Source organism: Taudactylus pleione, unplaced genomic scaffold (assembly GCF_031769625.1).
Source record: "Taudactylus pleione unplaced genomic scaffold, aTauple2 ptg000019l, whole genome shotgun sequence".
NCBI classification, from domain to species: domain Eukaryota; kingdom Metazoa; phylum Chordata; class Amphibia; order Anura; family Myobatrachidae; genus Taudactylus; species Taudactylus pleione.
In genome coordinates this window covers 13568205-13580788 of record NW_028284421.1, presented here as the reverse complement: position 1 = coordinate 13580788, position 12584 = coordinate 13568205, and the positions used below count along the sequence as shown (strand labels likewise).

General features: G+C 47.8%; 1 protein-coding gene across 2 annotated transcripts in view; it reads left to right on the top strand.

Annotated features, from left to right (window-relative positions):
• The window catches only part of MTMR10 (myotubularin related protein 10), a 97193-nt gene that overhangs the window by 69999 nt on the left and 14610 nt on the right, over positions 1–12584 (top strand). For both annotated transcript variants that reach the window (XM_088445532.1, XM_088445540.1), the window contains exons 11-12: positions 9662–9731; positions 10712–10782. In XM_088445532.1, the coding sequence (XP_088301658.1) occupies positions 9662–9731; positions 10712–10782 (141 nt within the window). The remainder of the gene's footprint in view (positions 1–9661; positions 9732–10711; positions 10783–12584) is intronic.

Sequence of the window (12584 nt, the reverse complement as noted above, 5' to 3'; positions counted from 1 at the left end):
ACATGTATATAAAGTTATACATAGGTACATAGGTGCTCCCGGGGCACTCGTGTCTAGGTCCAGCTCAGGCTGTTCATGACTCTTAGGTCTGGGCTATCGCCTAGCATCCTTGGACACTAGTGTAGTTCTGTCCCCATCCGTTAATACTTGGCACATAAGCCGCTGTATCTAGCGCTCTGCAATATTGCAGCGTCTCTCTGCAAGGGGCCTGTTATTATTTAAAACTGCAGTAAGTATCTAGTGGCGCACTTGGTCTGCGCCTGGTACTTATAAGACATGCTGACTCTTCTCAGAGATTGACTTCTTATGCAACTATGTATATGTCTGTATGTAAGGCTGTGTATCCCACTCTTCATATGCAAATTTATAATATTTGGGAAAACCTGCTTACAGCCCTAATTGGGGTTATGAATAAAAGTATATCCCTTCCTTCTTTAATTGGGATAACTAACATTCTATATTTGTGTATCTTCTCAGTGTATATACAATATATTCAGGTACTCCATAATATTGACTTGTCGCATTCTAAATATCCACCAAGAGGTTCCTACTCAGCAATATAAGTATTGTATTTTATATTGGTATGTGACCACTACTTCAATGTCAAGGGTCACTTGTGGGGATCCATGGAAATTCTATGTATACATGCAGAGGGTCTTAGTTGATATCTTACGCTATCTGGTGATTCTGCCTCTTTGGCTATATGCACTTCCCCATTATAAGTGTTAATGTAATGATACTTACACTAGCAGGGTGTTTGGGGTATATGTGCATTCTCTATATGAATACACATCTCTTATGGAACACTCTCAGATAAAGTCATTGAATGTAGTCCTGTTGTATTACCTACATGTCTCCACTAACAATTCTGCTAGTTCCTACAGTATTTTCTACGACAATATCTCCAGACTGAAGTCCAAGCTATAGAGCATTGGGTCTTTGACCACCGATGTTACTCTTTATACCGGATGGGTTGTTGTGAAATGGAAAAGGTCAGTGACATTCTACGTAGCATCCAGAGGGCTTCTGGTCACTCACAGGTGAGCAGGCTCACCCCCTAATCCTCCGGAAGAGGCTCCTGATACTGCAACCTGACATTACACATCAGTTATCCTCCCTTCTGCACCCTAGCTGCTGTCCTGGCAGACATTCGCCCCCTTATGGTACCTGTTCACGTTAGTTGGCTCTACACCTTAGAGTCGTCCTGGTGTGTGGGTCCATCCAGCATAGAGATTAGTGATATGCTATTTTCTGGGTTGCGGTGCATTTTCAGGCTAGTGCACAGGTTTACATTACGTACGTCAGTCACAGGTCCTGTTCCTATAACAGAAATATTATACACAAGAGGCCTTGTTTGTTTGTTTTCTGTTCAGTATCTGTTGATACTTTTATTACACTGACAGGTACTTTCATGTTGACCTAGGGCTCTAGCCTCACTATATAGGATGCTTCCCTATTTGGTGTCTCGCTTTCCCTGGGTGGCTGCTGCATCCATGATTTTCAGCAGCTAAGGTATCCCAGTTGTTTTCATACAATTACGGGCCAGAAGCTGCTACTGTCTACACGCTTCCATTATGTTGGAAGTCGTCCATTTGTGGGAATCAACCTCCGCTGTTGGCGGAGGTTGATTGTTTTGTTTTTTGTTTTTTTCCAGGTGAAGGGGAAGCTGGTCTTCGCCTGAATACATGGAAGGGTTCCAGTTGCGGTTTTATCCCTCTGTTCCAGACTGGGTTGTCCTGTTGTCTGACCCTCTGTAAAGAATTGTTGTCTCAATCTTCTCTATGCCATCCCTGCCACTTGCCAGTGGAATCTCCACTGGCTGGTGACTTCTACGTTTTAGCCCTTCCGCTGGTTGAAATCCACCTAATTAGTTAGACCTCAGGACTGGTCCTGGACGACAGTTCGACATATGCCTCTGGCCTTCAGATATACTCTTTGTTAAAGAAGTTTGTGGACGGGATCTGCATCAGTTATATGTATAATTCTACATTTCTACTTCAGGGTCCATAGGGTATCCACAGGATACCTTGGGTATAGGTGTGACGTCAGTCGCAGGGCACCAAAGAGTTAAGCTTTCAGCCTCCCAGGATGCACTAGGTCCCCCTCCTATACCCCGCCCCCGGGCCAAGGCACCTCAGTTTAGTTTGGTGCCCGGCCGGAGTCGGGTGCACCTGTTGGAGTGGGGGCTAGAAGAGCCCCTGAAGCTTATTCTTCATGCAGCTGTGGCTGCACATCTGGATGAACAGCATGGACAGTCAGTCCTGACGTCCATGCTGTCTTCCCTACACCCCGCCGGTACCAGAACGCCGGTACTGATCCGGGGATGCTGGTGGGCGTCTGGGGTCACAGCTAGCGGTGACCCCAGATACTCCGGACCATGGCCGGATTCAAGGGGGACAGAGGTAAGCAGCGGGGTCCCGCGGTGGGTCCCCGCTGATCACATGGTCCTAAGTCCCCAGGCAGGGGGCTCCCTGGGGACTGGCTGCAGCGTGGAGCCATGCGACCAACCTGCGCTTCCACTACCCCCTGGGACAGCGGACCGCAGCAGAGCGGTAGCGCTGCGGCGTCCCAGGGGTTAAATGCATGCCAGGGGAGCGCGCCTTCCCTGTCTCACAGCCGGCGCCTCCCCCGCTGCACACAGCCCTCTCTGCATGCTGCCGACTGGTCCTGTGGCAGCGCTCCTCCCCCAGGCCAGCCTCCTCTCTGCTCCTCGGCGGCCATCTTCTCCAGAACGCATGGTGAACGCTGCTGGAAGCGCTGGACGGAAGCATCGTGGTCTGGGTCCCCCCGCATACCTCTCCTCCGCTGTGGTCAGGTCTGTGTATGCAGCGCTGTGTCCTACCAGGCCCTGTGTCTGTGTAGTTGAGTGATCAGCGCTGTTAGTGCAGGAATTGTTATTTTTCTGCATTGTATGTGACTGTGCTAGCGCTGCTGCCTGTAACTTTTCTTCTCTAAACTGTCAGCTTTATTACTGTCCCTGTTCTTTCTGCTAAAGCCCTTACGGTGCGGTGCTGCAGGGTGGTCTCTCGCCTATTTAATACTTAATTGGTGAGAGAGGTCACATACGTGGTGCCATCATGTCTGAAAGTGATTTTCCCCTCCGGCTACAGTGTACCACGTGCAAAGTACCGTTAGCGGAGGGGGAGGGTAGCGCGGAGGGCCTTTGCCGGCAGTGTTTGTCCATGGCGCGGCCTATTACGGTTACAGCACCGGTACAGGAGCCGCCCTGGGCTTGTTTCGCTCAGGCGTTAACAGCTTTAGTGGGCCAGTTAGCTCCGCAGCCCGCGTTTACTCCGATGGGTTTGTCCCAGCAGTCTGTGGTGTCGTCACCCATGCAGGGGTTCCCACGACAATTGGTGGTACCCCACAGTCTCCCTATTTCCCCGCTCCCGGGTTCTCAGGAGCCAGCGTGGGTTAACTCCCTGACGAGTTCTGTACAGCACTTGTCGGATGTGTTGCAAGGGGAGTCTGTGATGCGGCCTCATAAAAGGCCGGTGGCGTCTCTGTCCGCTCCTTATGAGGATGACGAAGGGACGTCTGATGATGTGGAGATTCTGGATCCTTACGATCAGGAACCTCTCCATACTAAGGACGCTGATGCTAAGTCCAAAGTATATATTCCTGGACTTATTCGGGCGGTCCGCACAGCCTTGGTGATTGAGGAGGAAGTTCCCCCAGCGGCTAAATCTAAGTATGCCTTTTTCAAAGATGTGAAGGGCGATGCCACAGTCTTTCCTCTTTCGGGTCAGTTGGTGGACCATTTAGAGGAGGCGTGGAAACAACCTGGCAAAAGATACCAGCCGCAGAGACGCCTGGCGGTGGCTTATCCGTTCGCGGATAATTATTTTGCTAAGTGGGAATCCCCTCCACAGGTGGATTCTCACGTGACCCGTCTTGTCCGTAGTGCCACATTGCCGATGCCATCCATGTCCTCCCTTAAGGATGCTACGGACCGCAAGGTAGAAATCTGCCTGAAGTCCGCTTATTCCCTTGCAGGGGGGGCAGCACGGCCGGCTATGGCCATTTGCTGGGTTGCCAGAGCGATGGAGCGCTGGGCGGATTCATTAGAGGCTTCTTTTGAATCCGACTGTCCGGCCGATCAGGCGGAGTTGATTGGCAATCTCCGTGATTCGGCCACCTACATCAACGAGGCGGCTCTAGACATTAGTACTCTGGTGTCTAGAATTTCTTCAGCAGCGGTAGCTGCTCGTCGCACCTTGTGGCTGCGATCCTGGAAGGCGGACGCAGATTCCAAGAAAGGTCTGGAAGCGTTGCCGTTTACCGGAGAAGTTCTCTTCGGTCCGGATCTGGATAAGATTGTGGCCACGCTGGCGGCAGCCAAATCTGCCTGTCTCCCGTCGGCCGCTGCTCCTTCTGGTTCGGGACCATCGTCCTTTCGGTCATCTAGGGCCCAGGGCAGGCCCAAACCACAGTCGTTTCCTCGACAGGCTGGCCCTAAGAAATCGGTCAAGCCCCGGAAGCAGGCATGGAGTACCAGACGTCCGGCCCCCAAGCCAGATGACAAGCCTGCGGCCTGACGGTCCGGGCCTCCCTTTGGGGGATCCCAGGGTGGGAGGCCGCCTGCTACAGTTCGCCCAGTGTTGGTCGACCACTACGACAGACACTTGGGTTCTGGAGGTGGTTTCCCACGGATACGCCCTCTCCTTCCGGCACAGACCCCCGGCTCGCTTCTTCACCACGGGTCTCCCATCAGACCAGAACAAGGCTACGGAGCTGCGGAAGGTATTGCACACTATGCTCCAGGCTGGAGTTATAGTGGCGGTTCCATTCTCCCAGAGGGGCCAGGGTTTCTATTCAAATCTATTTTTGGTACAGAAACCCAATGGGTCATATCGTCCGATTCTCAACCTCAAAGCACTCAACAAGTCTTTGCGGGTCCCGAAGTTTCGGATGGAGACCTACGGTCCATCATTCTGGCGCTGGAACCTGGGGACTACTTGGTGTCATTGGACATACAGGACGCTTACCTGCATGTCCCTATTCTTTGGCGCCATCAACAGTTCCTCAGGTTTGCAATCAGCAGCGACCACTTCCAGTTTCGGGCGTTACCTTTTGGCCTGGCAACAGCACCACGTGTTTTCACCAAGGTGATGGCGGTCATGGCGGCTTCTCTGCGGCTGCAGGGAGTCCGCATGTTGCCGTATTTGGACGACCTGTTATTGGTGGCAGGATCTCCAGAGCTCCTGTTACGCCACTTGGACCTGACCATTGCACTGCTGCAACGGCACGGCTGGCTAATCAACTGGCAGAAGTCCACTCTAATCTAATTCTGCATCTTGGAGCCTTATTGGACTCGGGACAGCAAAGGATCTTCGTGACGGAGGACAAGATCTCTGCTTTACAGTCAAGGGTGCGCAGTTGTCTGCACAGCCGCCGGGTGTCCTTACACTCGGCGATGAGGTTACTGGGCTCCATGGTGTCGGTGTTCGACATGGTGGAATACGCCCAGTTTCACTCCAGACCTCTGCAGCACCTGATCCTGTCCAAGTGGAACGGGCTGACTCAGTCTCTGAAGTCCCAGACGATTGTGCTCACCCAGGAGGTTCGCCTGTCCCTTACGTGGTGGTTACAGACGACCCACCTCAACAAGGGACGTCCGTTCTGGGTTCCAAATTGGGTCCTGTTGACAACGGACGCCAGTCTTCGGGGCTGGGGAGCAGTTTCGGGTCCACACTTGTTCCAGGGCAGGTGGACGCCGACAGAAGCGGAGCTTCCAATAAATATCTTGGAACTCCGTGCGGTCTTCAATGCTCTCCAGCAGGCACAGCGGTTTCTCCAGGGTCGCCCGGTGCAGGTCCAGTCGGACAACGCTACCACCGTGGCCTACATAAACAGGCAAGGAGGAACTCGCAGTCGGGCGGCTCTCGTAGAGGTCTCTCGGATCCTGGTTTGGGCGGAGCGCAATCTTCCGGCCATATCAGCGGTCTTCATCCCGGGAGTGCTCAATTGGGAGGCGGACTTTCTAAGTCGCCAGGACGTTCATCCGGGGGAATGGTCCCTGCACCCGGACGTTTTTCAACTACTGGTGGACAGGTGGGGTCTTCCAGAAATCGACCTCATGGCGTCCCGGCACAACAACAAGTTGCCGGTGTACGGGTCTCGCACAAGAGACGAAGGGGCGTCTCTGGTGGATGCTCTGTCCGTCCGGTGGACGTTCCGGTTCGCATACCTGCTCCCTCCGGTCTCCCTTCTTCCACGGGTAATCCGGAAATTCAAACAGGAAGGAGGGACGCTCCTGTCGATAGCTCCCGCATGGCCCAGACGGCACTGGTTCTCAGACCTTCAGGGTCTGTCCGTGGACATTCCTCTGCGGTTGCCGCTACGACCGGACCTTCTGTCTCAGGGTCCTTGCCTTCACCCGGACCTGACTCTGCTGTCTTTGACGGCGTGGCTGTTGAGACGGCCATGCTGAGGTCCCGGGGGTTTTCCAGCTCTGTGGTGCGTACCATGTTACGAGCTCGGAAACCGTCTTCCGCAAGGATATACCATCGCGTGTGGCATACGTTCTTCCAGTGGTGTCGACCGAGAGGTTATGCACCGCGGGAGATTCGTCTGTCTCGGATTCTCGCCTTCCTGCAAGCGGGACTAGATCATGGGCTTCGCCTTGCTTCTTTGAAGGTACAGGTTTCGGCCCTATCTGTCTGGTTTCACCGTAGGATTGCTACAATCCCGGATGTGCGCACCTTTATGCAGGGTGTTCTCCGCATTCAGCCGCCCTTTGTTCCACCTGTGGCGCCTTGGGATTTGGCTGTGGTCCTGAGGGCTCTCCAAGGACCGCCGTTTGAACCACTGGGCTCAGTGGATCTTAAATGGCTAACAGCTAAGACTGTTTTCCTTCTGGCCATTGCTTCGGCCAGACGTGTTTCTGAGTTAGGGGCTCTTTCTTGTAGACCCCCTTTCTTGGTTTTTCATGGGAACAGGGCAGTGCTCCGCACTCGGCCCGAGTTTCTTCCCAAAGTTGTTTCCCAGTTTCATATTAACGAGGAAATAGTTGTTCCGGCCTTTAACTCACCGGGTCTTTCCGTGGGTGAGGCCTCTTTGGATGTTGTGCGGGCCTTAAGGACTTATGTTGACCGCACTTCTTCGTTTAGGAAGTCGGACGCTTTGTTTGTCCTCTTTGGCTTCCGTAAAAAGGGTTGGCCTGCTTCAAAGCAAACTTTGGCAGCCTGGATCCGTATGGCTATTTCTGAAGCTTATCTTCATGAAGGCCTACCGGTCCCTCCTTCTCTGAAGGCTCATTCCACTAGGTCTGTGGGTCCTTCGTGGGCAGCTCGACGTGGTGCCTCGGCAGTTCAGATCTGCAAGGCTGCTACGTGGTCTTCTGTCCATACCTTCGTGAGGTATTACAGGTTTGACACCTTCGCCTCTCAGGATGCTTCCTTCGGGCGGCGGATTCTCCTTTCTGCACAGGAGCGTCCCCACCCTTAAAGGATACTGCTTTGGGACATCCCCAAGGTATCCTGTGGATACCCTATGGACCCTGAAGTAGAAAATATGAGATATGGTAAGAACTTACCCTTGTTATCTCTATTTCTACGAAGTCCATAGGGTTCCACAGGACTCCCGCCCTGTCGCACCTGTGCTGCAGATGGGCTTTGCTCTGGTCACCGGTTTTCCGTCTCCCTCTGGTGAGAATGTGATTCTTGTATGTGTCCAGATCTTTGTTCTCTCTCTTCCTTCTCCTCCTCCGGCCTATGGCTTGGTAACTAACTGAGGTGCCTTGGCCCGGGGGCGGGGTATAGGAGGGGGACCTAGTGCATCCTGGGAGGCTGAAAGCTTAACTCTTTGGTGCCCTGCGACTGACGTCACACCTATACCCAAGGTATCCTGTGGAACCCTATGGACTTCGTAGAAATAGAGATAACAAGGGTAAGTTCTTACCATATCTCATATTATATCGATATATATTATGTTCAGCAGTGCTGGTATTCTACAGTCTGCGACTGTTGCACCTTCCTGTTTTAAACTCTACTACAGTTTTGTGGAGTTTTATTCTTGGATTACCGCCCCTTTTCCTATGGACTCATGTTGGGACTCACTGCTCCCAAGGGTCTGGGTCGGTTTGTTTTCAGGTGTGATTACGGTGTTCTGACGTTTCTAATCTTTGTTGTCCACTAGATACAGCTCTTGCCTTTCCATTGGGCCTAAGGTTCTTGGCGGTCCCTGTTACGGTTGGTCGCGGGTTACGGCAAGTTCTCAGCACTTCCCACCCAGGAGGTTGGCTTTGGGACGTCCCCACTGTCTTGAGCTCCAGTGTCCCCTAGTGGATGAAGGAGAAAACAGGATTTTGGTACTTACCGATAAATCCCTTTCTCCGATTCCACAGGGGACACTGGACGCCCGCCCAGTGCTGTGTTCCTGCCGTTTTGTTGGCTCATTATATGGTTGTGTGACTGCATGTGTTCCCTGCAGTGGGTTCTTCTATTCTCCTTCAGCCGGTTTTGATCGTTCTGTGGTCTTCTCCTTCTCCTCTTTTTCCTGTTGTCCTCCGTCTCCTCTCGGGCTCAGTTTCTTAAACTGGGGCTGATGGGGCATAGAGGGGGAGGAGCCCGTCACACTTCTTAATTATTTAACGTGCCAGGCTCTACTCTACCACCGTCTATACCCCACTGTCTTGAGCTCCAGTGTCCCCTGTGGAATCGTTTAAAGGGATTTATCGGTAAGTACCAAAATCCTGTTTTTTTTTCTTTTTTCGTTTTTTTGCTTTTAAATTGCAACATTATTTTCATTTAACATTGTTGGATACATTTTTAAACTCACACACACAATACAATGCATATAGCCTTTCTGCACCTTGTAGTGTCTACTGTTTGTTGGTCTGATATAAGCAAGAGCTCTATGCACTTACATAGGTTAGTCTATGATAGGACAGGGATTAGTTTTTTAGCGTTACTAGCCAATCATGGAGCAGTATTCTTCTTGGCATCAATGAACAAGTTTTGTCCAATATCTTATTCCATAATATTATCTGATTCTTCTCAAACATATTCAGCAATTTTGTGAGATCCTGGACCTCATTTTAGGTCCCATAAAACGATCATGTTGCACGTTACAGCCTTTAGAAGCTTACATTGATTTACAATATGCTTGCCTATTGATAGTATCACCACCTGAAATTACTCCTGAAATGCGGGAGCAAATGTTATATTTGGCTTTCAAAACAGAGATTTGTAGTAATGTACATTTCAAGAACAGTGTGGTGATTTATACTATTACTGTAACATCATTAAAGTGTTAATTAAAAGCACCCGAGATAACCATGTGTGGGGACCCACAGATCAAATGAGCGAGACATGTTAATGTACATTAGTGGTCATTTAATCATGTAGCATAGCCATTGGGATTTTTAGAATTTTCCCAGTAAACAACAAGTTTAAACGCAGACGAAAAGCAGAAATTGACCCTTACATATTTGCTTCTATTTCTCTATGCTTCATTGGTAGTTAATAGAACATGTGTTTCTGCAGATTTTATCCAGCTTCTCTGCATATTGAGCATTACCCCAATCATTTGTCTTACCATACGGACTAAGGTTGTGTGTGTCCTGTAGTGATGACCCAACTGTGTACATTTCTCTCACTGTCTTTTTCTCTTACTTTATCTGATTTATTCCTCTCTTTTTTTTTTTTTCTACTTTTAGAGCCATTTGATGAAACAGAGGAGCGATGGTTTTCATCCCTGGAAAACACACGGTGGCTAGAGTATGTCAGGTATATACAGCTTTAATAAGCTTTTTTTATTATTCGTGTTTGTCTGCCTTATTTACAAAGCACCATGCTCTTACACAGCACAGTAAATTCAGGTGTTCAGGTAACTACCCAACAACCTTAAATGAAAACAGAAGGTAATAATAGCCCTACCAAAATGAGCTTAACGAGATATTCTATGGAACAGTATCAGTGCAACGGAGAAGTGAGGCTCATTAAACACATAAGTACTAATATTTGGCCAATTTCTTTAGATCTATATTTTTCTTCTCATTTGTTCCTTGTTGGTGCATAATACTGTTACACAAAAATCATAAATTGCGGTGGTGATGAACGCAATAATGGATGAATTGCTCTTATTTTGCAACTTTTTTATTTATTACTTCTTTAAACCTTTCTCTTTTTACATTTGTTTGGGTCATTTTACTCCAACTTCTGAGAGCTGTATAATTCAATTGATCTAAAATGATAGTTAAACAGGTATATCATGTCATGCGCAGAAGGGGCCATTTTGTGGGTTCATTTGAACGGAGCTTATTTCACCTTCAGTGATGTCACTGGCCCCTACTGAAATTATAGATAATTAGTCCCTCGCGAATTATAAGAAGTAGCGTAGCCCACCAAATGTTTGCCTCTGCTGTGTATAGACAATGGATGCACTCTTAATAACTTGACAGATGGAGTATTCTACTGTATACAGGCAATATGTGGGTTTTGTAATTAATGACTGTGACAAAATCTCTCCATAGACATGACTTGTTTTATTTGGAACTGCTCAATATATTTGGTTACGTCCCTGTTGAGATAAATGAGTTTTTATATTTTAACACATGAGTTCTTATCATCAGTAGGCAGTTTGGCAGCGGCCATCCGAACTACTAATATTAAAAGCTTTGAAAGTTTTCTATCTAAACCTGTTCAATTGTCATAAAGATCGTGCTTTCAATTATCTTTTTATCTGACTCCATGCTTTCCCTCTGCAGAGCATTGCTAAAGCAAGCCGCTGAACTTGTGTATATCATTGATTCCAAGCACCTCTCAGTCGTCATACAAGGTGATTTTTATTTTATTTTTCTTTACTATGTATTATGTAGCAGATTAACTATTCTGTAATTACAAACAAAACAATAGTAATTAATAAAAATTACAGACTTTTAGCTCACACAATTTGGTGACTTAATGTATGGGCGCAGGAATCTGAGAAAATATTTATATATAGTTTTTTTCTCAACGTGCATTTGACAAGGGCCAATGAGTGCTTGGTCCTTTAATGGACCCCTTGGTGGCAACTAGAGGTTCTGAATAGGACTAGTTAGCTGGTGGGAAGAGGGTTTCTGTGTAAGAGGTGGCTTGTAGGTGGAACGGATGTCTTTCTGCAACAGGTGGCTGACAGTTGGGGGTCTCTGTGCAACGTCTGGCAAATGAATGTTCCCTGTGCAATATATGACTTGCATTGCAATGTGTGGGTGGCTGGCAAAGGATATTTATCCCTGGGTAATGTCTGATATCTTTATTATGGAACAGAGAACAGGCATTCGCTGTGTAAGCAAACCCAACATTGCTTCCTCTAAAGTACATGGGTCCAAAGGACCAGCACTGTGGCCACCGTGTCCTCACACCAGGGGTAACAGACCGCAGTTGCTGTCACTTGTGCATTGCTTCTTAACACTGCAGTCATCAAGACCTATACGTTCTTTATGTATATGGAACCACATGGTGTCTGCAGAGATTGACAATGCAATAGTCCATCCAAATTATTATTATTATAACATATGTATTGTTGGTTTGGTGTTACTATTCCTTACGCTTATTCACTTAATAAATAATATGAAATTAAAGTTTATATTAACTAGGCCAATTTTCAGATCAGTTTTGTGACTTCACCTTTCATGTTACGGCTGTTGTTGTTATGGTCTTTAAAATGACATCAACTTTTTGAATATGATGCTAACGTCTCTTCAGAAATATACTTTATTAAAGTTGCTATATGTTCTTCACTTTTGGAAACTTGATAAATAGTTTGACTGTTTTTTTTTTTATTTGATCTAAATGAGAAGAGGGAAGTAATCAGCTTTGTGTACTTTTTAGAAATGGATCATGCAAAGTGGAGATGATTAGAATGTAATACTAACCTTTTAATGTGTAGACAAAAGATGTTTGTCTCGCTGGACCCAGATATTGTTATGGAGGCAATTTAGCTCTCTGCTGAAGGCAGAGGGATTTCCCTCTAGCATTCCGATGGTCTTTGTGACTCATTCCCTCTTTTTGCCAAGTCCAGTGATCTGAGAGGCTTGTCCAGCTGCTAAGTCTGGAAAGCAGCTGGAATGTCATTATCTGACTCCAGTTTTATCTGCTCTCCCAGAGTCCCATCACTTAACGAATGCATCTGTCTGTACGGTAGCTGCATATGATCAGTGATGGAACTATATCTCTTATTTGTAAGCAAGCAAATGTTCTGAAATGCATATACAGTATCTAAATATGTTAATTATGTCCTATGTTTTATATTTGGCAGTAGCTCTTTATATAATGTTGAGGATGTGTAGTCACAGACCACAGTCCCATCTGAAAGTTACGTTTATCCCATTCTATCTCACAGAAAGTGTATCCACAAGGGCTGCACATGGTATAAGTCTCCTCTTTCATGAGGGATTGCTTTGTGGTTTAATCCCGCCTTCCCACAGTACTGCGTTACTGACTGCTCAGGTCTGCGCTATTTTGAAAATGTAGAAACCCCCAGTGTCATGAAGTTTGCTGCGTTCATAAAGGCTACTCGACCATATATGTTATGTTATGTTGATTTCCATTCATTATATATAATTTAAATGCATCAGGGCCTAGCTGTATAGGTTATTA